Here is a 24,365-nt window from a genome sequence, read left to right as displayed (position 1 = left end):
CTTGCAGGGTCTTCCGTGCAAGTCTCAATTCAACAGTTAACAATGAAATCTCAATCAACCAGTGGCTCTCCATAAAGAGGGACTAAGCTTTCGGAGTATGCATAGCAATCAACATATTTCTCATGTTGTATCAACACTTCACTATCACTTTGGCTCTCTGGATCAAATATTTGCAAGTTTTTCCAATTACGTAAAACAAAAAAGGTTCCATCCTTGAGTTCCGCTGTTGGACATGCCAATGGAATTCCATTTTTCGTTAATCCCCGATTAATAGAAAACAACTTCTCCCAAATTCCATTGCTTTGATTCATTATCCAAATATTCAGCTGCCGAGACGGCCAGTAGTATTTTCCTTCTAATAGACATAGAGAGCTTCTCAAAGGCAGTAACTCCATATGTTTCAGCTTACTACGATCTGAGACTTCTGAGTAACAACTTGGGTGTGATATTGCTTGGAATTTCTCAGTATGGAGATCAAAGGAGACGATCACCTCGGAAGGGTTAGCATGTCTAACGTCAAGGATCCAGTGAAGTGCTCCATTGAGATAGACAGGTAGTTGTGCTGCCCTAATGAAGTAAGCAACTTCGCCAAGGCCCCTCCATGAAGCCCCAGCATCTGAACTCAATGTAAAAACCTCGCACTCATGAATATGGTTTTCTTCTTTAGGTGTAAACAATCGTATAATTTTGCATTCTTTTGTAACTTGATCACGACCAAACCCTACCAAGAAATCCTTTGGGAATATTCGTACTGCAAAGAAGATATCAGAATAAGCTCTTTTATTAGCTTCCTGCAACGAAGATACCAAAGAGAAACAGAGAGCACTTCAAAAGCTCAAACCAGGCCATCTTGCCCTTAACCTTGGCCATACCCTTCTTTGCAATTACCTCATTAACAGAACTATACACAATCCTTTGTCTCTTCAATTCAAGGCAAAGATAATCCTCTATAGAACAAACAATCTACAAACAAACATGTTCTCATGGGATTATTAAACTTAAGGGAACGAAAATACGTACCGAAAAAATCAACACTGCTAGAAAAAACAGGGGAGAATCCCTTCTTTTGCATCTTAACAGTCCGAAACTCTCTAGTTCCAGGATTGTAAACAAAGACACTAGTGATCCCAAAGAAGCAAAGAATTCCATCACAAGAATTGGATAAGAAACAATGAGCACACGGAAGATGACAGATACTCGAAGAACTCCGTCTGAAACCTTTTCTGACTTTTGTTCCTTCTTCATCGCCAACCTCAACATCGACAATGGCCATGGATTCCAAAACCATATCAGGCTTAGATGCTCTAGAGGCAAATACCAATTGAGGGTAATCCTTTTTCTGTTGCTTTTCGAGGTGTTGCTCGATGAAATAAGGGTTGATGATCAGTGATCGCCAATGCATGGACACGCATTTGAATCGTAACAAAGACTTGGCTGGAAGGGTAGCCAAGATCGAAAGGAGAAGATCTTTAGGCCAATAGTCGTTTTTCAGGTTTGTTCCTCCGCGGCCTGCCATTAGTTCACTCTTTCTATGTCGTCTCTCAAATTCTCTCTAAGAGGCTGCCACGAAACTGTAGCATAAATCAGACTGCGTGTCTTTTAATACTTCTATTATTAGGGTAAATCTAAAAAAACCTTGAATCATGTTAAAAAGGCACTCTGCCTTCTTTTAAATTATATATTTTTCTTTTAAGTATTATCTTTATTTGTTAATTATTAAAAAAATTGATACATCACCTTTTATATATCAAATAGGCATCTCTAAGACACAATATCTTCCTTGAAAAATAAAAAAATAAAAAATCTGCTTGAGCTTGAGGGGTCAAAAGCTTCGAGGTTGTGTTAAGAAAAGAAAAATGTAAAATAGTAGTATATGTATAAGTACAATTATTAAAACATAAAAGTGAAAACATAAAAAATTATGAAATTACTTTGATGTTTATATCAATATCACTGTTTTTAAGACTTTATTTACATCGATAATTAACGTACAAATAAGCAATAAATTTTGAAAAAAAAAAAAAACTCAGTCATCAATTGTGTTTTGCACTACTACAGCAGCTTAATATCAGTAAGGCATGCAGCCATAATGAAAAAAAACACAAAACAGAAAAAGAAGAGCAGAAAACAGAAAACTAAGGCAACCGGATCTGATATTTATTAACTGAAGTGTTCTGTACGATGGAAAGTTTTAACACAAATACACTGAGGCATGGGCATTTGACGGATGACCAGGCTTGCAAGTTGCAAGGTCTTCAATGCAAGTCTCAATTCAACAGTTACCATGAAATCTCAATTCACCAGTGGCACTCCATAAAGAGGGACTAAACTTTCGGAGTATGCATAGTAATCAACCGATTTTTCATGTTGAATCAACACTTCACTATCACTTTGGCTTTCTGGGTCAAATATTTCCAAGTTTTTCTTGTGACGTAAAACTAAAAAGGTTCCATCCTTGAGTTCTGCTATTGGAAACGCCAATGGAAATCTGTAATTCATCAATCCCCGATTAATAGAAAACAGCTTCTCCCCAATTCCATTGCTTTGATTCATGATCGAAATATTCAGCTGCCGAGATGACCAGTCGTATTTTCCTTCTACTAGACATAGAGAGCCTCTCAAAGACAGTAACTCCATATGATGAAGCCTACTACGATCTGAGACTTCTGAGAAACAACTTGTGTGTGATATTGCTTGGAATTTCTCAGTATGGAGATCAAAGGAGACGATCACCTCGGAAGGGTTAGCATGCCTTTCGTCAAGGATCCAGTGAAGTGCTCCATTGAGATAGACAGGTAGTTGTGCTGCCCTAATGAAGTAAGCAACTTCGCCAAGGCCCTTCCATGAAGCCCCAGCATCCGAACTCAATGTAAAAACCTCGCACTCATGAATAGGGTTTTCTTCATTAGGTGTAAACAATCGTATAATTTTGCATTCTTTAGTAACTTGATCACGACCAAACCCTACTAATTGATACAATGGGAATACTCGTACTGCAAGGAAGATATCATTATAAGCTCTTTTATTAGTTTCCTGCAAAGCAGATACCAAAGAGAAACAGAGAGCACTTCAAAAGCTTAAACCAGGCGATCGGGCCGTTAACCCTGCCCATCCCCTGCTTTGCAAGTACTTCATTAAGGAACATTAACAGAACTGTACACAATCCTTTGTTTTCGAATTCAAGGCAAAGATTATCCTCTATAGAACAAACAATTTACAAATATGTTCTTGTGGGATTATCAAAGCTAATTTAGGTGACACAAACTTTTGCAATTCGAATGCCTGTATTTTAGGGAGAAATGAAAGAATCATCATGCAATCCTTCTAATTTATCTCTTCCAGCTATCTAAAACAATTCATATTGAATTCTCTATTCCAATGCAGAGTCTAGTGAACACTTTGTTTTTTCTTTAATTCTATCTATCTAAACATAAAACAGGGAAAAAAAATGCGTACCGAAAGTATCAACGCTGGAATTATCAGGGGAGAATTCCTTCTTTTGCATCTTAACAATCCGAAACTCTCTAGTTCCAGGATTGTAAAGAAAGACGTTAGTGATCCCAAATAAGCAAATAATTCCGTTACAAGAATTGGACACGAGGTAATTAGCCGACTGAAGATGACAGATATTCGAAGAACTTCGTTTCAAACCTTTCCTGGTCTTTGTTCCTTCTCCATCACCAACTTCAACATCGACGATGGCCATGGATTCCAAAACCATGTCCTGTCGGGTTTAGATGCTCTAGAGGGAAATATCAATTGAGGGTAATCCTTTTTCTGTTGCTTTTCGAGGTGTTGTTCCATGAAATGAGGGTTGATGATAAGTGCTTGCCAATGCTTGGACACGCATTTGAATCGTAACAAAGACTTGGCAGGAAGGGTAGCCAATATCGAAAGGAGAAGATCTTCAGGCCAATAGTTGTTTTTCAGGCTTGTTCCGCTGCGGCCTGCCATTATTTCTTGTTAGAAATTTTTAAGAGAAGAAAATACGATTTTGAGGCATGTATTCCTTAAGGTATTTTTCAATCTTTGGATATAATAAGGTCTTTAACACACTTATCAAAAATACTGAAAATCGCAGCATAATAACATTGTTTATATAATAAACCAATCTATTGGTTATTCATGATTAAATCGTTCTTGTTTTTTTTTTCATAATATAATTATTTAAATAATTATTTTTTTATAATATAACTATTCAAAAGTTGTATTTAATAAGGTAATTATTTATAACTCTTCAATCACGATTTTTTATAAATTAATAATATTTATTATTTAATTTAAAAATTAAAATAATAAAAATTAATTACTTATTAATATTTTAATTCGAGAGTCTAAACACCTTCATTAACAACTATCTAACATTTCTCTCTATCTATGTTGTCTCTCAAATTCTCTATAAAAGGTTGACATGAAACCATTGCATAAATAAGATTACTTTTCTTTTAATACTTCTACTATTAGGGTAAATCTAAAAAACCTTGAATCATGTTTGATTAAAAGGCACTTTGACTTTTTTGTTTTAAAAATTTTTTTCTTTTAATTGTTAAAAAAAACTAATACTACATGAATTATTATATATCAAATCGATATCTTAAAACACAAATGTCTTCTCTGAAAAATAAAATAAATATTTACTCGTATATCTCTCAATTCTTTTAAAGTAACTTCAGAGATCAAACATTATTTTTAAAGATTGACTAATAGTATTATTTTGGTATAAGTATTATTTTATATTGAAATCTTGAATATTAAAATTTAGAGATTAAAACTCTTGAATGTTAATTCAATGGCTTATGTGAAACGATATAATTATGTGAGTGAAAGAACAAATGTTATGTTTTTTTTAATATTTAGATTATTTGTGTATTTAATAATTATGAATGAAATTTATAAATTTCAATGTTGTAATTTGTAAAAAACAAAAATAATAAAATTTCAATTTTTTTGGTCTAAAACTGAACTGACCGAATCAATTCGATATTTGATCGATCCGGTCTTCTTATAAGTTTGGTCGATTCTGATCAATTTTTTAAAAATATTTGATTCATTTGATGTTTAGATATAACAAACCAAATCGATCAAACTGACCAATTACCCACTTCTAGATATTAATATCACTGTTTTTAAGATTTTATTTATTATCTCCATCATTATATACAAATAAACAATAAATTTAAAAGATACAAAAAAAAAAAAACTCAATCATCAATTGTGTTTTGCACGAACCCAATTCATTAAATACTAACCTTTATATGACAATATTACTAAATTTTTGCTGTGATTGTTAAAATCCAACTCTAAACTCAATTATTGTACTCATTGTTTACTAACCCAACCATAAGAAAACACCCAACTGAACTGAAATTATACCCCATCTTTTCCAAGCTCAAGGGCCACCACTGTAGACTCCTCATCAAATAAGGAAAATGTTGGCTCCACAAACACTTCATTACCATTCACATTCATCTTCACAAGAAAGTCAGCACAGTAGTTAACTTCTGTGAAAAATAATTCATCAGCAATACTGCTTGAATAATGCTGCATTATTCTCCTAGTTTTGATGACTTAGCTCAATAATTAATGTTTGGTTTTCTTCTTTTCTTTTTCTTGGTTATTAGGTGAATGAGTAATGCAATAAAATGCAATGAACAGTTGAACACAACAAATTTCACACACACAAAAAAGGGGGAGTTTACTATAATTGATTGAGTTTCACAGCTGGAAGAAATGAAAGCAAAACTTTCTTTAATGAAATTATTAGCATAAAGCATTGTAATTTAAGATCTCTACCCACTTATACCCAAATATTAAACACATCATATAGAGGGACTTAACTTTCAAAATATGCAGTAGACACAACTTTTCTCCAATGCTGTAGCACATCCCTCAACATTTTTCTCTTTAGATTGTGTAGTTGCAACCTCTGTTCATAATATTAGATAGAAAGCATTCTGTTATTAGGAGGCTTCACAACAATTATCAAATCCATTGAGTGCAACACCTCCCAAGCTCCCATGTTCTCATTCAAAGCTGGTGATGGGTTGCAATCTTTCATGAAAATCCATATGTTCCCATTCAAGTCTTGAACAATTTTGGACTTCGTTTTTGAGTTCTGTTTATCAGTAGTAACTAAAATCTTTTTTAATGATTACAATAATCAGATTTTAAACTTTTAAGTTTTGCAATGTTTTATTGGGGACGGGGTTCTGGTCCAGCGGTGATACGCCCACCACAAGAGCCAGGGAACGTTGGTGTCCAACCATGAGTCTGCTGCAGCAAGGGAAGGCCTGCGGATGGGGCTTTGATTGACATTGGGTAACTACTGGCTGCTGTGATTGGGTCTTGTTTTAATGTAACAATATTGTCAACAGGCTTTTGTGACCAATTGGGGAGGGGTCCTGACACTTTGCTTGGAATTGGCAGGGATGCCTACTGAGTTGTTGTATAGCACTACCATTACCACAAAAATGGTTATTTTTTGCTGACTTCATTGAAGCAGCGAATCAAATTCCAGCTTTTCACACAAAAAAAATAATACATATTATTTACAACTCGATCAATACACCAGTGGCTCTCCATAAAGAGGGACTAAACTTTCAGAGTATGCATAGGACACAACCCTTCTTTCATGTTGTATCAATACTTCACTAAGACTTTGGCTCTCCGGATCATACATTTGCAAGTTCTCCCCAAAATGGGAAACAAAAAAGGTTCCATCATTGAGTTCTGCTATTGGAAATGCCAATGTAGTTCTATAATTCATCAATCCCAAAATAATAGCAAACAGTTTCTCCCAAACTCCATTGCTTTGATTCATTATCCATATATTCAGTTGCAGCCTGTATTCTGATTGTACTAGACATAGAGAGCTTCTCAAAGACGGTGACCCCATAAAATGCCGACGATCTGAGGCTTCTGAGCAACAACTTGGGTGTGATATTGCTTGGAATTTTCAGTATGGAGATCGAAGGAGACGATCACCTCCGAAGGGTTAGCATGTCTGACGTCAAGGATCCAGTGAAGTGCTCCATTGACAAGGACAGGTTGTTGTGCTGGCCTAATGAAGTAGGCAACTACGCCAAGGCCCCTCCATGAAGCCTCAGGATCTGAACTCAATGCAAAAAGCTCGCACTCATGAATATGGTTTCCTTGTTTCTCTTTAGGTATAAACAATCGTATAATTTTGCATTCTTTTGTGACTTGATCACGACCAAACCCTACTAATTGATGCGTTGGGAATCGTTGTCCTGCAGAGAAGATATCATAATAAGCTCTATTATTAGTTTCCTGCAAAGAAGATACCAAAAAGAAACAGAGAGCACTTCAAAAAGCTCTAACCAGGCCATGTAGCCCTACACCCTGCCCATCCCCTGCTTTGCAATCACTTTGTTCAGGAACATTAACAGAAGTATACGGAATCCTTTGTCTCTCGAAATTCAAGACAAAGACTATCCTCTATACAACAAACAATATACAAGCACGTTCTCATTGGACTATCAAAGCTAAATTAGCTGACACTATTTTTTTTATTTTTGAAAGGAAGTGGATTTCATTAAATCTGGGTGTGATAAATCATCCCCCCATGGCCAATACAAGAGACATAATTTCCAGGTTTATGCATCGGATTAAGTATGCATACTCCCCAACTTACAAAAAATTGGACAGCATCTCCCCTAAAAGTACATCATCCCACAGAAACAAAACACCCAAAACAAAAACAGACATTTCCTATACACTCTGAATATCATGGCCATGTACACAGCAACCATGCTGCCTTGCACAAATAAAACACTGCACATTTAGATCCCGAAGAATTCCGCCCTACCGATGAATTTGAAAACCATACACACACAAAAATAGACACCATCATCATGAAAGAAAGGACCTGGCTTTAATTCTCGTGAACACCGTTGCTTTAATTCTATCTATCTAAACATAAAACAAGAGGAAAAAAATGCGTGCCAAAGCAATCAGAAGAGTAGGAAGGACCACGGGAGGATCTCTTCTTTCCCCTCTGAAGAATCTGAAACTCTCTAGTTCCAGGATTGTAAACAAAGACATTGGTTAACTTCATTCTAGACTCCTCATCAATTAACTCACAGAAACACTTTCTAGCACAAACATTTGATTTTTATTCACGTCCATCTTCACAAGAGAGTCAGTACAGTTGTTAACTTCTCCGGAAAATATTTCATCAGCATTAACGAAAAACTGTGTGTAAATGCAAACAGCCAAAGCAAAGTTCCCAAGGTTGTTGGGTTCTTTCTGTTCTTTGGCAGAAGCCTAGTTAAGTGTAACCTGATTTAATTGAACATAGATCATTTATAACTTGAGCAATTGTACTGATGCTTGAATAATGCTGCATTATTCTCCTACTTTTGATGAGTTAGCTAAACAAATAATATTTGGTTTTTCTTTTTTTTTTTCCTTGGTTATTAGGTGAAGAATAATGCAATAAAATGTAATTGACACAACACGTTACACACGAAAAAGAAAAGGGGTTTACTATAATTGATTGAGTTTCACTGCTGGAATAAATGAAATCAAAACTTCCTTCAATGCAATTATTAGCATACGGTAATGTAACTTAAGATCTCTACCCACTTTAGATACTCACATATCAAATACTAATTAACCCATGTGTTTTTCTGCATATAGAGGGACTAAACTTTCAAAGTGTTCAGTAGGCATTAATGCTCCACAATGCACTAGCACATCCCTGAACATTTTGCTCTTTGGAGTGTATAGTTGCAGCCTGCCTCCATAATAGATGGTAGAAAGCATTCCATTCTTATGCTCCGCAATTGGAATTCCCAATCGCCATTCGCTTACCGAAAACTTCAAATCAATAGAATGCAACATCTCCCAAGCTCCCATGTTCTTATTCAAAGCTGGTGATGAGTTGCAATCCTTCATGAAAATCCATATGTTCATCTTCTTGTTAGCAGTTAACTCAGCCAGGCAAAGAGAGTTTCTCAAAGGCATTAAGGCTTCCATATAGCATCTGTCAGAGTGACTATTCAGGCAACTCGGATGTGGGATTGCTCGGACTTTCTCTGCATGGAGATCGAAGGAGACGGATGCCTCCGAAATGTGCCTCATAACACAAGTTATCCAATGGAGTGCCCCATTAACATAGATAGGCGATTGTAGTGATATAACAAAGTAAGGTGCTTCACCAAGCCTTCTACATGAAACGTTAGGATCTGGACCCAATGTGAAAGCCTCACACTCATCAAAATTGCCAGGAGCCCTTACCGATTAAACAATCGTACAATTTTGAATTGCTTAGTGACTTGATCCCGACCGAGCCCTATTGTTGTAGTCCTACCAGATGGTACACCTGCAAGGAATAGATATAGCAGAGCACAATTAATGCTTGTAACATAACAAATTCTTTCTAATATTCCCTTTCACAGAACAATCTCCATTACAACTTGACCCCCATACCTAACCAAATTCTAAACTTTAATTCGTTTGATATTGGCAGTAATGCAGACTATAGGAAAATCAAATTCATACCTTTCCAACCAAAGCCATAGGAAAAATGTCGAATCTCCCTCGTGCTAGGGTTGCAAACAATGATGGTTTCTGGTCCATAAAAGCAGAGAACCCCATCGCATGAATGCGACATGCTTAAATCGTATCCAGGGAGGTTTGTAAGTATAATAGTCAAACCAGTGGTGACAACTTCACCAGTTCCCTCATCAGCTCTATCAACATTTATGTACATTGATTTTAAATCCACCTGACTTTGACTGATGATAGTGGCAAAAAGAAGTTGGGGGTCCTTTTTCTTTTGATTCGAAAGATGTTGTTCGATGAAATCTTGGTCGATGATCAATGACCGCCAAAGCTTGGAGACGCACTTGAATCTTAGTAAGGACTTGACGGGAAGATTGACAAATATCGACATAATGAGTTCTTCAGGCACATGAAACTCTTTTTGCCATTTTCGTCTACCATGGCTAGCCATATCTCTTAACTCTCTTGGTACCTCAGTTGAGGGAAAACAAACAAGTTTAAAACTTGAAGAATTTAACCTGAAACATGCCACTTAAACAATTGCTAATCCCAAATAGTAATTTCTAGGTTAAATAGTTGAAAAGGGTTTTTTGTATGAATCAACCAAAATGCAGTCGAGCTCTTGGATGTGAGTAGAAACAGAATTAGTCATAGTAATTGCTCGAGAATGGACTGATTATGCCTATCTAGAATGCCTCATTCTCACAAGAAAGTATGTCGTTCAAAAATTTTAGAAGTATCTAAAATGCCTATTTGGAATGCCTCTTCTCACATGAAATGTCGCTGTAGAGTAATGCTCCATGTTTAATTGTTTATTTTTATCTTACATAATATACATATATATATATATATATTATTAAACATATATATAAAAAAATCTGATTTAGATGTTAGCACCACACAAAAAAAAATTGACGTCGCACGGAAAAAAAAAACAACTAAAAGGGTATCTTTAATTATGCTTTCTGAGGTGAAAAAAAAGCAAGGAGAATTGAAAATTTCACTGAAGCACGATGCAACTTGCAGATAAGTGTAAGGCTCATAATAGAGAAGTTTACAGACACCCAGACACAGTGAATCCACATGTGACTCTTTAGCCAAAGTAAAGAGAAATCGAAACTTATCCTTATTTGAACTTATCTTAGAGATTAGTTGTTTGAATTTGTTGAAGTCGGCAAAAATATGATCAAGTTCTTGGAAATGAGTAGAAAAGGAATTACTCAAACTGATGTTCAAGCTTCCATTTTAAAATACCCAACGACGGCAGACGTTGTGTGTTTTAAAAGTTGTGGCTGTTTGAGCGTTTCCGTTTTGAAATACCTAACGATGGCATACGCTGTGTTTTTCAGAAGTTGTGGCTGTTCGAGCTTCTCATAGCAAAGGACGCCCGCCGTTTTGAAATAGATAAGGACGGTAGACGATGTGTCTTTCAGAAGTTGTGGCTGTTCGAGCTTCTCACTTGTCGTTTTGAAATACCTAAGCACGGCAGACTCTATGTCTTTCAGAAGTTGAAGCCATTTTTCAAAAACGAAATGCACTTGCTGGGTTAGAAACTAGTATGGCAAGCGCAGCAAAGTCAAATAGGACGCCCGTGTTGTCTATTTACTTCTCTAGTTGACCTAAGGTAGTATTTTAAAATATTAGCCAAAGTTATGGAAGAACAAATGTGAGCCTTCAATTAAAGAGCTGGTTTGATCTTTTTCTTTTAATTTGAAAATTTTGGTAAATTACCACTAATATTGGAAATGGCTTCTTCTCTATTCTTTATTTGATTTCATTTGACTAAGGTTCTCATATATCCATAATCCTATGCATTTAAGATTCTCATTAAAAAAAAAGCCAAATTTGAAGAATCACCTCACTTGGCCATACTGGTTTGGGGTTGGAGCATGACATTGTAGAAATGTCGTGCGTGAAATGCTTGCATAATGCTAGTCTTTTGGTTTTTGGCATAATTTCTTTGCGCCAAAAGTATAGGTTTTGCCTGTCGAGTACAGTCGATTTCAACAATACTACTGCAAATTTTAATGCCATTGATGAATCATATATCTCTCTCTATATGAAAGGTCCAAATTAATCAGGTAATATGCTTTATATAAAACCAATAGGAGAATTATTACCTCGTCAAGGGAGGCAAGGTCATATGTCAGTTAAACGAACAATAGAGGAAATTAAAAAACAGAGCCCCGAACAATCAAATTGGCTAGGCAACTCCTACCTTGTCTTGGAGAATTACAACTATGATCAAGTATCTTTTTTTTGAAGATTAAAAGCATTTCCGTTAAAGCAAGGTGAAATTGCCTATGCACACAAAAAGGAAGGGTCTAAGAGAAACTTGGTCCAGGTGCCCTTCCCGAAACTTGGCATACAAAAAAGCCAACTAAAAACAAAATACTATACAACTACAAAAAATTGATATTAGCAAGATTCAAAAAAGCTACAGCCACCCTTAACAGCCAAAAGGGAGAAGGGAGAGCAAGAGTGACAAACATGGCCATTTTGGATGTTTCTCCCTCTTGCAAATCCATACACAAGCAAAACAACCCAAAAAGCTGTCGGCCTTATCATGCAAAAAGTGATCCACACTAGCAACAAAGCAGTAAACACAGTCAAAAGCATGCCCAATCACTCGAGCAGTTATGGGAACACACAGAGCAAATCATGAGCTCTATCAATCCCTGACTTGGCAAGGTTATCAGCTACTGTATTACCTGACCTTGGAATGTGTTTTATCTTCCAGCCAGCAACTCTGTCTTTAAAGGAAACAGTTTGAAAGATGAGTTGTCGTAGCTTCCATAGGGTTTTCTCAGGGAGTGTCATCCACAAGACCACATTCTTGGAGTCAGATTCAATGATAATACCAGCAGAGTTCGCCCATGAGGAGGCAGAAAACAGAATCATAGCCTCTCTCACTGCAAGGATTTCGGCAAGGTTAACATCTCCCCAACCTGCTTTCTTCGAAAAGGTCATCTTGACAGCCCCTTTGTTATCGCATAAACTCCTCCAATTCCAAGATGGCCTGGACATCCTCTAGCAGCCCCATCAGTACTAAATTTGAGCCAACTTGTAGGTGGACATTCCCAAGAGACCATGCTCTTAACCTTTCTCTTTGAGGTTGGAGCAGAAGCCAAAAATGAGTGGTAGCAATATCAGAAACGGTGTTGTCGCCAGGCCATTTGGACTTGACCCACCACGCCACTCTCAGTTTGACAATATCCAACACTTTCAACAAATCTCACATTTTCTCATCAAAAATCATTTCATTTCTATGAAGCCAGATGGATCAAATAATGACGAAGAAGGACATCCTCCACACTTTTCTCTTAGCCAATTCCACATATTTAGAATTTCAAGCCTTAAAAAACGAAATAGGAAACATCAACATACAAGTAGTGATTTTCCATTCATGACACTACAAGCACCACAGCCTCCAAGATTCAATGCAAGAGAAGAAAAGATGGTTGACTGATTCCATTTCGTTGTAATTAGTCAAAAGCTATGGTGCAACTTAGTTTGAAACTTTTGGTGGATTTCCAATAATTTTGGAGAGGGCATCTTCTCCCTTCTTTGTTTGACTCCATGCGTACAGGTGTCATTTGGATCGTTTGTTTATTTGGTGAACTCAGCATGATCGTTGGGAATTGTGCAACATAGGCTGAGTGTTATATGCCGCTTTTTTATTTTTGTGCGGCCTGTTGTGTTTGTAACTCTACAGTTGTGATGAAGCCCAAATCAGATTTCATGCCATGGAAAGTCTTTAGACAGAATTACTAGAGACTTGAAATAGCATTGTGATTTTTGAAATGTTCTATTGGGGATGGGGTTCTGGTCTAGCGGTGATACTCCCACCACAGGAGCCAGGGGACGTTGGTGTCTAACCAGGAGTCTGCTACAGCAAGGGAAGGCCTGCAGATGGGGCTTTGGCTGACATTGGGTAATTACTGGCTGCTTGGTCGGCTCTTGTTTTAATGTAACAACATTGTCAACAGGCTTTTGAGATCAATCGGGGAGGAGTCCTGACACTCTACTTAGAATTGGCAGGTATGCCTGCCTACTGGGTTATTGTATAGCACTACCATTACCACAAAAATGGTAGTTTTTTGCTGACTTCATTGAAGCAATGAATCAAATTCCAGCTTTTCACATAAAAAAAAATAATACATATTATTTACAACTCGATCAATACACCAGTGGCTCTCCATAAAGAGGGACTAAACTTTCAGAGTATGCATAGGACACAACCCTTCTTTCATGTTGTATCAATACTTCACTAAAACTTTGGCTCTCTGGATCATATATTTGCAAGTTCTCCCCAAAATGGGAAACAAAAAAGCTTCCATCCTTGAGTTCTGCTATTGGAAATGCCAATGGAGTTCTATAATTCATCAATCCCCAATCAATAGCAAACAGTTTCTCCCAAACTCCATTGCTTTGATTCATTATCCATATATTCTGTTGTAGCCTGTATTCCGATTGTACTAGACATAGAGAGCTTCTCAAAGACAGTAACCCCATAAGCGCCGTATGACGATCTGAGGCTTCTGAGCAACAACTTGGGTGTGATATTGCTTGGAATTTCTCAGTATGGAGATCGAAAGAGACGATCACCTCCGAAGGGTTAGCATGTTTGACGTCAAGGATCCAGTGAAGTGCTCCATTGACAAAGACAGGTTGTTGCGCTGGCCTAATGAAGTAAGCAACTACGCCAAGGCCCCTCCATGAAGCCCCAGCATCTGAACTCAATGTAAAAACCTCGCACTCATGAATATGGTTTTCTTGTTCCTCTATAGGTATAAACAATCGTATAATTTTGCATTCTTTTGTAACTTGATCACGACCAAACCCTACTAATTGATGCGTTGGGAATCGTTGTCCTGCAGAGAAGATATCATAATAAGCTTTATTATTAGTTTCCTGCAAAGAAGATACCAAAAAGAAACAGAGAACACTTCAGAAAGTTCTAACCAGACTACGTAGCCCTTCACCCTGCCCATCCCCTGCTTTGCAATCACTTTATTCAGGAACATTAACAGAAGTATACAGAATCCTTGGTCTCTCAAAATTCAAGACAAAGATTATCCTCTATACAACAAACAATGTACAAAGCTAAATTAGCTGAAACAATATTTTTTTATTTTTGAAAGGGAAGTGGAATTCATTAAATCTGGGTGTGATAAATCATCACCCCCATGGCCAATACAAGAGACATAATTTCCAGGTTTATGCATCGGATTAAGTATGCATACTCCCCAACTTACAAAAAATTGGACAGCATCTCCCCTAAAAGTGAATCATCCCACAGAAACAAAATACCCAAAACAAAAAAAGACAATTCCTATACACTCTGAATATCAAGGCCATGTACACAGCAACCATACTGAAAAATCATCAGCTGCCTTTCACAAATAAAACACTGCAACTATAGATCCCAAAGAATTCCGCCCTAACGATGAATTTGAAAACATACACACACAAAAAGAGACACCATCATCATGAAAAAAAGGACCTTGCTTTAATTCTATCTATCGAAACAAAAGACAAGGGGAAAATAATGCGTACCGAAGCAATCAGAAGAGTAGGAAGGACCACGGGTGGATCTCTTCTTTCCCATCTGAAGAATCCGAAACTCTCTAGTTCCAGGATTGTAAACAAAGAGATTAGTTTCCCCAAAGAAGCAAAGAATTCCATCGCAAGAGTTGGACATACAGTAACCATCAGGTGGAAGATGACAGATATTCAAAGATCTTCGTTTGAAACCTTTCCTGGTCTTTGCTCCTTCTTTGTCATCAACTTCAACATCGACGATGGCCACGGATTCCAAAACTATGTCTGTTGTAGTTCCAGAGGCAAATATCAATTGAGGGTACTCTTTTCTCTGTTGGTTTTCGAGATGTTGTTCGATGAAACCAGGGTTGATGATCAGTGATCGCCAATGCTTGGACACGCATCTGAATCGCAACAAAGACTTGGCAGGAAGGGTAGCCAAGATCGAAAGGAGAAGATCTTGAGGCCAATTACCCTCGTTTAGCAGGCTTGTTCTGCCGCGGCCTGCCATTATTTTTTCTCAATTTCTCTCTTGTCAATACAGGCGGCGATGGACTTTATACTTCTATTATTGCGGTAACACCAATGGTGTTTTTTTGTCTTTTTGTTCTATTATTTTGATCACTATTCACTTCCCCTGCAACTGCATTAGTTTGGAAATTTTGGTAATACCAGGAAAGCTTGAGTCTTGATGTAGACTTCAGAAAAATAAAAGTATTTATGTATAGGTACAATTATTAGAACATAGCATTGAAAATATAAAAAAAAAAACTATGAAATGACTTCAATTAATAAGTGTTATTAAAATTTTATTCACTTTCATATCAACATCCATTATTTTAAATTCCCCGTCAATTAACTCGTAGAAACATTTTCTTGCACAAACATTTGATTTCTATTCACAGCTATCTTCACAAGAGAATCATACTGTAGTTTACTTCTCTCTGAAAAATATTTCATCAGTACTAACTAAAAAATATCAAAATACACTTCAATAGTCTCTATACAAACAACTATTATTGTACAATAATTGAACTGTATAAATACAAACAGCCAAAGCAAAGTTCCCAAGATTGTTGGGTTCTTTCTAATCTTGGGCAGAAGCCTGGTTACGTACAATAATTGAACATAGATCATAAGTAATTGGAGCTATTATGCTGATGCTTGATAATGCTGCATTATTCTCCTACTTTTGATGAGTTAGCTTAACTTTGCTTTTTCTTCTTCTTTTTTTCCTTGGTTATTAGGTGAAAGAATAATGCAAAAAAAGGGGGTTTACTGTAATTGATTGAGTTTCACTGCTGGAATAAATGAAAGCAAAACTTTCTTTAATGAAATTATTAGCGTAAAGCATCGAAATTTTAGATCTCTACCCACTTACACATACTCACATATCAAATACTAATTAACCCTTTTTTTTTTTGCAGATAGAGGGACTAAACTTTCAAAGTATGCAGTAGGAGCAAATGTTCTCCAATGCGATAGCACATTCGTGAACATTCTTCTCTTTGGATTGTATAGCTGCACCCAGTATCCATAATAGTTGGTAGAAAGCATTCCGTTCTTGTGCCCCGCAATTGGAATTCTCATTGGCCAATCGTGTACCCTAATCTCCAAATCAATAGAATGCAACATCTCCCAAGTTCCCATTTTGTCATTCAAACCTGGTGATGAGTTGCAACCTTTCATGAAAATCCATATGTTCATCCTCTTGTTAGCATTAGTTAACTCAGCCAGGCAAAGAGAGTTTCTCAAAGGCTTTAAGGCCGCCTCGTATCTCTTAAAGTCATTATCCAGACAACTCGGATGTGGGATTGCTTTGAATTTCTCTGTGTGGAGGTCGAAGGAGACGATTGCCTCCAAAGGGTGTCTCCTAAAACTAGTGATCCAATAGATTGCCCCATTAACATGGACAGGCCGTTTTGCTGATGATAAACTGACTGAGTAAGGTGCTTCACCTAGCTTTCTTAGTGAAACCTCTGGGCCTGGGCCCAATGTCAGAACCTCACACTCACTAAAATCGAGATAGATCCCTTCCGGACCAAACAATCGAACAATCTTGAACTCCTTTGTGACTTAATCCCGACCAAACCCAATTGTTTGATCCAAACAGATTGCTTCGCCTGCAGGGAATAGATATAGTAGAGCACAGTTAATGCTTGTAACCAAACAAGTACTTTCTAATATTCCCCTTCACAGAATAATCTCCATTACAACTTGACCCCTATACCCAACCAAATTTTTAACTTTAATTCGTCTGATAATAAGCGATAGCAATGCAGACTATAGGAAAGTCAAATTCATACATAACCAATCTAAGGGTTTCCAAGAATGAGAGTCAACTCCGTAGGCCCAACGTTGAATTTCCCTCGTGCTAGGGTTGCAAACAATGATGGCTTCTGCTCCATAAAAGCAAAAAACCCCATCGCATGAATACATCATGCTAAAAAACTTTTGGGGAAGGTCTTCAATCGTCATCCTCAAACCGTCGATAACAGCTGCACCAGTTCCCTCATCAGCTCCATCGACATTTATAACCATTGATTTCAAAGCTATCTGCTGACCCCGAACATCGGCAGAGGCAAAAAGGATTTGAGGGTCCTTTTTCTGTTGGTTCGAAAGATGTTGTTCGATGAAATCTTGGTCGATGATCAATGAACGCGAAAGCTTGGAGACACACTTGAATCTTAGTAAGGACTTGACGGGAAGGTTGACCAATATCGACATAATGAGTTCTTCAGGCACATGATTCTCCTTCTTTTGCCGTTTTTGTCTACCATGGCTAGCCATATCTCCAAACTCTTTGACGCAGGTAAGGTACAAAAGCAGGTAGCTCAGTTGAGGCAGAACAAAACAACTTTATAACTTGAAGAATTTAATCAGAAACAAGCCACTTCAATAAGTGTTAACCCCAAATATAATTTCTAGGTTGCGTAGGTTAATTATTTGATATCCTAATATATAAAAGAAATAGCTAAACCAACATATATAAAATTATTTACCAACTAAATTTCCTTAAAAATCTTTTTTTTTTTTTTGCTAAGTCGAAGAGATTTTATTAAGATTTCAAAAGGAATACAAAAACTATAAACTAGCAATTAAACTAGTATTAGTAAGGAATATTGAAGAAGTTCAGTTATACATAAATATAATTACTTATAAAATATCTGAAAAGAAAAATCAATTAGGTCCTAAGGTTTTAAACCCGAAATCCTTTTTTTAAAGCAGGTTGATTGTATTCAATTAGAATAGGAGTAGCCTAAGCATCATAATAATCACACCTAATGCTACCCATACATTCTGGGTGCTTACTTTTCAGTTAGTCGATACCTTTGACAAAAAATTGATCTCCAGAACTCTATATATATAAACCCTTTTACACCTTTTAAACAGAATTTCTGACAGTCTGCCCTTTACCTTGGATGTACAACTAGCATATGTCGTGAACCCTTAGAATCCTGTATTATTAGTGTATGTTGGATTTGTCACCTCCTATTTTGAAAACAAACAAACTCAATTTGCAACATTGAGAACCTAACTTCCATAGTATAGTGTTTGGGTTAAGAACCTACCTAACCACATCGGTTGATGAATTAGACCACTTTAAGACGGTAAACATAATAATGGTCTCTCTAATTGCTTATTCAGCCACATTAGAATTCACAATACCAACTGCTTTTGAAAACATGATTTTCAGCCTACCTTTCTCATCACAGATAACAACCCATCTGCCAACATTACTCGAGTTTCCTAATGAAGATCCATCAATATTAAATTTCATTATAATCGTCAATAGTGACGGTTCTTACCGGACTAAAAGAAAGATTGAAGCATCCCTATCTCCATAGGCCCATGGTTTCTACGCCTCTATACTGGAAAAAAAAAAATCAGTTAGTGGTTTCATTTAATACCCTTTCACAAAGGATGCAATCTCGGCCTTACAAGGACTCGTAAACAGAAGTAGAATATTCAAAAACCTAAAAATTCCAAACTAAACCTAATATATAAAAAGAAAACAGAACTAAATTACTAATTAACAATTCTCAACATAAAAAAAAAAACAAATAAAGAACAATTTAGTTCTATCCACTTCATTTTTGCGAGAGAGTCCGCACAATATTATTAAAAAACAAAACAAATCTTCTATCTATTTAATTTTTTGATTATTTATTAATATTTAAATTTTTAATTTTAACAATAATTTATAGATAGAGTCGATCGGTTCAATTTAAAATTTATATGTTTATATATCTATCCCATTTTTGTAGATTACTAATCAATTAAAATATAATCAATCTTGTTTATTTAATCATTAAAATATCCACTATTTTCAAATTTTCAGTTTATGATTTCAAATATTAAAGAGGGTATTTTTTTTTCTTTTTTGGATAATATCAAGACCTAAAAATTGGAAGTGGACTTTACACCAAAGTGGGCCCAAATGACATTGAAACCCTCATGAGAAAAACCAATGCCCGAAACCGCGTAAGCCCACTTGACTTTGGTGTCTTCAACAATGCCCATTTCCGACGTTCATGTCCCCTTACCTCTTTTGCCCTTGTTTCCTTTGTTAAATTACAACAAATTAAAGGTATAAGATTCTACCTTTATCTTGTAGAACAAATAAAATTAACCAAAAAAATGGAAAAATATATATATTCTACAAAGAAGACTTTAGTTAAGACTAGATCAAACATATGTTAAATACTAAGTTGTGTACAAAAATCACTTCATTTGCCATGAATGGTACAACAACGTATATATATTTTTCGAGTCTTAAATGAATTAACTGATAAACTTGTTACATATGACATTTTTTGTCTGCAAAAATTATTGTTAGTTTGTAATTAAATTGTTGACGGATAAATATTGAAATTTATTATAATTGTTTTGCTCTTATACTTATTAATAAAAAGTCATATGCTTTAAAGAAAATTAATTGATTTTGATTAATGAAACAAAAGAACTTGTAAATTTTGACTTGCATATGACAAGGTCACATTAAGGAACCATTTGTTACATACAAGCCACCAAGCACATGATATCTTATATGGGAAGGAATCATTAACTTTAGTAATAAAGGAAATGGGAAAAAAATTTAAAAAATTGTGAAAGCAAGTTGTTAGAGTTGCTCAAAAAATAAGCAATTCTTATGATTCCATTTCCCTTTAACTCTCTATTGAACTAATTGATCTTTCGTTCTTCTTTATTTCTACATCTAATTTAATATATAAAGATGTCAATGGATTTTTTATAATCAGATACTTTATATTATTTGGACCGATTAGGTAAAATTAAAGTATCTTATAATTAGTTTCAGATAATAAAATTATTACTTGTCAAGTTTAAGTAAGACTTGGCGGTGGTCTTAGGGTTTAAGAAATTATGGAAATAATAATATTTATTAAGATTTCAAAAAATAAAATAAAATCTTGATATTTCAAAAAAAACAAGGGCATTTGTGATATTTTAGCAAAGTATAAGTCCCAAACCGAAATCCAAGCTCAAACTATAAAACCGAACAAACAAACGTTCAGAACAAAACCAACATAGTCTACAAACAGTACATCTCTCAGCTTTGTCTGAAACTGAAATTATCTCTTCTCTCTCTCTCTCTTACAATGTCTGAAGGAGGTTTAACGGTGCTTGATGGAACCCATCTACGATCACTCAATCTCTCTTTGCCCGAACTTAACGGCAGCGTAACGGGTGCTCAACTCCTCGAAATCGCTGACTCCAAAGCCTCCAGCTCTCTCTTTGGCCTCTCATTGCCTCAAAAAGTCAAAGCCTCCGCTCTTTCTCGTGTCACCGCCGGCGCCGGCGATGATGATGTTACTTTCCGGAAAAAGGAGCTCGCCGGAGAAAAAGCGTCTAAGGTTCTGTCTGACTACATCTCTGCCATTGCTGATGGTTTGAAAGGTAAGGGAGGACTAACTCAGCTTGATTGCTTGATGATTAAGATTATCAAGAAAAGTTAAACTTTTTGGCAATTTTAATTTTTGGGGTGATTTTATGATCTGGGTTATTTTGACTTTATGTAATTGTTTCTTTTTCTTGACTTTTTTTTGTGAAAAAGCTAAACTTTATGGCATAGTTTAATTATATGGTGATTTCCCGATCTGGGTTTTTTCTTTTCTGGCCTTGGGTTTATTTTAATTATTGATTTTTTTTTTGATATATGGTTTAGATGATCCCCTAGTGGTGTCAATATTGGATGGGAATACTTTGAAGCTGTTTTTGGAGGATGAAGATGATTATGCTATGCTAGCAGAGAATCTGTTTACTGATTTGGATATAGAAGATAAAGGAAAGATTCGCAAGAGTGAGATAAGGAAAGCACTTGTTCAGATGGGAGTTGAAATGGGGATTCCTCCTTTTGCAGGTTACTCCCTCCATTTCCCCATCTTTTGCTGTGTAGAGTCGATGTACAGTATTGTCTGTTGAACTTTGATCGCATGTGATCGAATTGAATGCAATTGGTTAAAGTCAGTTATGGATCAAACATCTAATACCTTAACCAATAAAATATTTTTCTGTAAAGTGATAGATTAAGAGAATAAGTTCTTTCATCTCTTCCTTGAGTCCACTTGTGCCGGTCTCTTGTCATTTGAAAGGGCATGTTTGACACCATAATTTGAACACGAGAATAGCATGCTATGTGAGAAATGGAATTCTTGCACAATGTGAAATGTTCATGTAGCATAAACTCACACATCCTACTCATGGATTTTACTTGGTTTGAGCATGCGATTTTGTCTCCAGCATCATCATTATGACTAAAGTTAGAACACGAAAGCTTCTCGTTTCCCTTCTCTCTCATTGCTTTGGGAGCTGTTATTCTCCCGAAATTAGGCAAAAAAATTTCAAAATACTGCACGTCCCTGCTGCATGGCTGACTCTCGTAGCATTGGAACCTGATTTTTGTGTTTACCATTAAAGAAAGAAGGAAACATCAAGAGAATAAACATATTGGGAGGTAAACAGAAGTATTGGAATATTAATTCATGACTGGAGAAGTATCTGACCTAAGTGCCCAGAAATACTTCATTCAATAATCATAAGTTTTGGCTAGATTCAGTCATTTCCTATATGATGGTGAAGTTTCTCTTTTTTCCGTTTTTATTAGAGTTTTAAATCAAGATCACAGTCTACTGTCCACACAGGTCACATTGGTGTCAAAATACCATAATCAATGGTCTATGGAAACTCTCTCAATGATTGTTGCATGGATGCATTGTAATATTTCCATTACTTTTGCAGTGTTGATTATTCTCAGTGAAACACTAAATAACCATCATCCTAACTGGCATGAATGATGAATGATTGCATATTGGTATGTAAATCGGTGGCAAGCATGCATCCATTCAAGAGCTGCCGAATGAATCAGTGATACCTATTAGCACACTAGAGTCGGTTTTAGTCACTTAGCTTGTTCCCTGGAAAAAGAGTGCTAGTTATTTTTTTGTGTATTTTGGTGTTTCCATGCTGAAAACAAGTAGTATAATTCATGGAGATTTTGGAGAAAAAAGTTAACATGTCTTAAATCCAGAAGCAAGAGTAGGATTCAGATCAGCAACAGAGTTACACACTTTAACCCCTACTACTTACCATGGACTTGTTAATATCTGATATTTGTGCTCATTTCCAACAAAAATTGATAAAGGTTAACTATTGTTTGAACAGAATTTCCTCTGCTAAATGACATCTTAAAAAAGCATGGAGCTGAGGGGCAACAAGAATTGGGCCAAGCACAATTTGCTGAATTACTTCAGCCAATTCTGCAGGAAACAGCAGATGCATTGACTGAGAAACATATTGTTGTCATCCAGAACATCAAGGTTGTCAATGGTTCTGACCTAAGAAAGGTAGATCATGAACTTAATCTTTTTTTCTTTTCTTGTTTTCCCTCATATGAAGAGCATTCACTTTTTGAATTTTATGTGTAATTACTAACTTTTTTTATCATTTCCATTTCAAACAAAAAAGCAATAGGAAAAAAAAAAGGTTTTCTATGAGTATCCATGGTGACAAAACTCCTTTCTTAAAAGACTAGGAGATCAGTTGAAAAACTTGGATATAATTTTGGAAATCTTATAATGTGAATAATTAAGTTTTTGCTTACCTGATTCCATGTAGTTGGGGAATCATTACTTCATGGTTGTTGGGAATTATCAAGTTTTCAGACAAAAGGGTAAATTCTGATGGCTTTCAGTTTAAATATTGCAGCTCTTGGCAGATGAGAAGCAATTCAATGATGTCATACAGAGGGTTTTGCAGGAAAAGAAGAGTGGAAAAGATGAGCTAGGGAAGACAGAGCTAATCAGGAGTTTCCTTGAGAAACATGGAAAAGATTTGGGCTTGCCACCAGTAGAATCCAATGAAGCTGCAACTCTTCTCTATGATGCAGTATTTTCTGAAGTTGAAAGTGAGGAGAGTCCTGCACAAGTGGAGGATGAATTTCGGGAATATGTGAAAGACGTCCTCAAGAAGTTTGCAGAGCAGCTTGAAGCCAATCCCATCTATTGTGACCTTGACAATTAAGGGAATGGCTGCACTTTGAATCCATTTCTTTGATTGGCAGATCATGCTTGTAGTTATCCGGCATTTGCTTCTCTCCACAGGGGTGATTATGTTAATATTTATCTACCTATTAGACATTGTATACATGGTAATTGGGTCTTTGTCGCGTCTTTGATTCACACTGTGCTTTGATGACGCCCCCCACTGCCCAAATTTCCTCACTTCTGAACCACATTACAGCAAATATAAAATGACCTTATGGCCATGCATGCTGGCTATTGTCATTGTTTTGATTTCTACATACTTGTGCTTTGTTATGCCTATTTATGTAAGTAACAGAACACCCTGGCTTGGCATATCCATTGTTCCAAGAAAAAAATTATTGAAGATGAAATTCTATGGAGCAGAATTCTACATTGAAAATTGTTTTCCAGTAGTCTACTCTGGGTAGAGTACCGGTATGCTTTAACGAGACATACCCGTTATGATACCAAGTGATGCAGGGGGTGTAGGTCAAGTACAAAGATGCTGGCAATCAGATAATCCTCAGATCTATTTAGTTTTCATTTCAAGACAAGACGGTAAGTTAGCTGATTAACAGTGTTCCTTCGGATACAGATCAGCCATTACCTCATCATACCAGGGGGTAAAAAAATAAGAAACTTGTACAAAATGAACTGCCGTTGTACTGCAGCTGATAAGTGGTGGAGAGTTGCTATGACAGCGAAGGAATAGAAAGGACTGGGGTGATTTACTCAACGACTTATCAAAGC

General features: G+C 36.2%; 6 protein-coding genes and 1 pseudogene across 6 annotated transcripts; 1 reads left to right on the top strand and 6 right to left on the bottom strand.

Annotated features, from left to right (window-relative positions):
- Positions 1-50: 50 nt before the first annotated feature.
- LOC18600202 (F-box/LRR-repeat/kelch-repeat protein At1g09650-like) lies at positions 51-1,516 on the bottom strand. The gene is made up of 2 exons (XM_088806950.1): positions 1,021-1,516; positions 51-751 (listed from the first exon to the last, which is right to left on the bottom strand). Exons 1-2 carry the CDS (start codon positions 1,514-1,516, stop codon positions 51-53), a joined length of 1,197 nt encoding a protein of 398 aa, XP_088663076.1.
- Positions 1,517-2,221: 705 nt separating this feature from the next.
- LOC18600201 (putative F-box protein At2g02030) lies at positions 2,222-3,954 on the bottom strand. Its single transcript, XM_088806899.1, is given in 3 exon segments — positions 2,222-2,993; positions 3,457-3,730; positions 3,733-3,954. Coding segments are annotated over 3 exon segments (1,197 nt in total). The 3' UTR covers positions 2,222-2,292.
- A 2,567-nt stretch (positions 3,955-6,521) lies between these two features.
- Positions 6,522-8,077, bottom strand: LOC148762996 (F-box/kelch-repeat protein At3g06240-like; annotated as a pseudogene).
- Positions 8,078-8,634: 557 nt separating this feature from the next.
- Positions 8,635-9,979, bottom strand: LOC148762995 (putative F-box protein At2g02030). Its single transcript, XM_088806693.1, has 3 exons — positions 9,526-9,979; positions 9,262-9,346; positions 8,635-9,190 (listed from the first exon to the last, which is right to left on the bottom strand). The coding sequence occupies exons 1-3, from the start codon at positions 9,977-9,979 to the stop codon at positions 8,635-8,637; spliced, it is 1,095 nt and encodes a 364-aa protein (XP_088662819.1).
- Positions 9,980-13,606: 3,627 nt separating this feature from the next.
- Positions 13,607-15,756, bottom strand: LOC18600199 (F-box protein At1g11270-like). Its single transcript, XM_018120606.2, has 2 exons — positions 15,088-15,756; positions 13,607-14,402 (listed from the first exon to the last, which is right to left on the bottom strand). Exons 1-2 carry the CDS (start codon positions 15,581-15,583, stop codon positions 13,708-13,710), a joined length of 1,191 nt encoding a protein of 396 aa, XP_017976095.2. The 5' UTR covers positions 15,584-15,756; the 3' UTR covers positions 13,607-13,707.
- Positions 15,757-16,473: 717 nt separating this feature from the next.
- On the bottom strand, positions 16,474-17,862 carry LOC18600198 (putative F-box/kelch-repeat protein At1g13200). The gene is made up of 2 exons (XM_088806692.1): positions 17,379-17,862; positions 16,474-17,147 (listed from the first exon to the last, which is right to left on the bottom strand). The coding sequence occupies exons 1-2, from the start codon at positions 17,860-17,862 to the stop codon at positions 16,474-16,476; spliced, it is 1,158 nt and encodes a 385-aa protein (XP_088662818.1).
- Positions 17,863-20,605: 2,743 nt separating this feature from the next.
- Positions 20,606-23,891, top strand: LOC18600197 (calcium-binding EF hand family protein). The gene is made up of 4 exons (XM_007030515.3): positions 20,606-20,991; positions 21,260-21,454; positions 22,756-22,937; positions 23,299-23,891. Exons 1-4 carry the CDS (start codon positions 20,694-20,696, stop codon positions 23,611-23,613), a joined length of 990 nt encoding a protein of 329 aa, XP_007030577.3. The 5' UTR covers positions 20,606-20,693; the 3' UTR covers positions 23,614-23,891.
- The last annotated feature ends 474 nt before the right edge of the window (positions 23,892-24,365 follow it).

The sequence above is a fragment of the Theobroma cacao genome, chromosome 5 (assembly GCF_053813885.1).
Source record: "Theobroma cacao isolate CCN51 chromosome 5, ASM5381388v1, whole genome shotgun sequence".
NCBI classification, from domain to species: Eukaryota; Viridiplantae; Streptophyta; class Magnoliopsida; order Malvales; family Malvaceae; genus Theobroma; species Theobroma cacao.
Note: the sequence above shows the minus strand (reverse complement) of the source record. Positions and strands in the feature narration are given on the sequence as shown.

Excerpts from the sequence above, each read along its gene's own strand:
- LOC18600202 (XM_088806950.1), bottom strand. The coding sequence starts at position 1,516 with ATGGCAGGCCGCGGAGGAACAAACCTGAAAAACGACTATTGGCCTAAA. Across the intron at positions 752-1,020 it reads TAGCAGTGTTGATTTTTTCG|TACGAATATTCCCAAAGGAT; the intron begins GTACGTATTTTC and ends TCTTCTTTGCAG.
- LOC148762995 (XM_088806693.1), bottom strand. The coding sequence starts at position 9,979 with ATGGCTAGCCATGGTAGACGAAAATGGCAAAAAGAGTTTCATGTGCCT. Across the intron at positions 9,347-9,525 it reads CTATGGCTTTGGTTGGAAAG|GTGTACCATCTGGTAGGACT; the intron begins GTATGAATTTGA and ends TATTCCTTGCAG. Across the intron at positions 9,191-9,261 it reads ATTGTACGATTGTTTAATCG|AAGGCTTGGTGAAGCACCTT; the intron begins GTAAGGGCTCCT and ends CGTTTCATGTAG.
- LOC18600199 (XM_018120606.2), bottom strand. The coding sequence starts at position 15,583 with ATGGCAGGCCGCGGCAGAACAAGCCTGCTAAACGAGGGTAATTGGCCT. Across the intron at positions 14,403-15,087 it reads CTACTCTTCTGATTGCTTCG|GACAACGATTCCCAACGCAT; the intron begins GTACGCATTATT and ends TCTTCTCTGCAG.
- LOC18600198 (XM_088806692.1), bottom strand. The coding sequence starts at position 17,862 with ATGGCTAGCCATGGTAGACAAAAACGGCAAAAGAAGGAGAATCATGTG. Across the intron at positions 17,148-17,378 it reads GAAACCCTTAGATTGGTTAT|TCACAAAGGAGTTCAAGATT; the intron begins GTATGAATTTGA and ends GTCGGGATTAAG.
- LOC18600197 (XM_007030515.3), top strand. The coding sequence starts at position 20,694 with ATGTCTGAAGGAGGTTTAACGGTGCTTGATGGAACCCATCTACGATCA. Across the intron at positions 20,992-21,259 it reads CATTGCTGATGGTTTGAAAG|ATGATCCCCTAGTGGTGTCA; the intron begins GTAAGGGAGGAC and ends TATATGGTTTAG. Across the intron at positions 21,455-22,755 it reads GGGGATTCCTCCTTTTGCAG|AATTTCCTCTGCTAAATGAC; the intron begins GTTACTCCCTCC and ends TTGTTTGAACAG.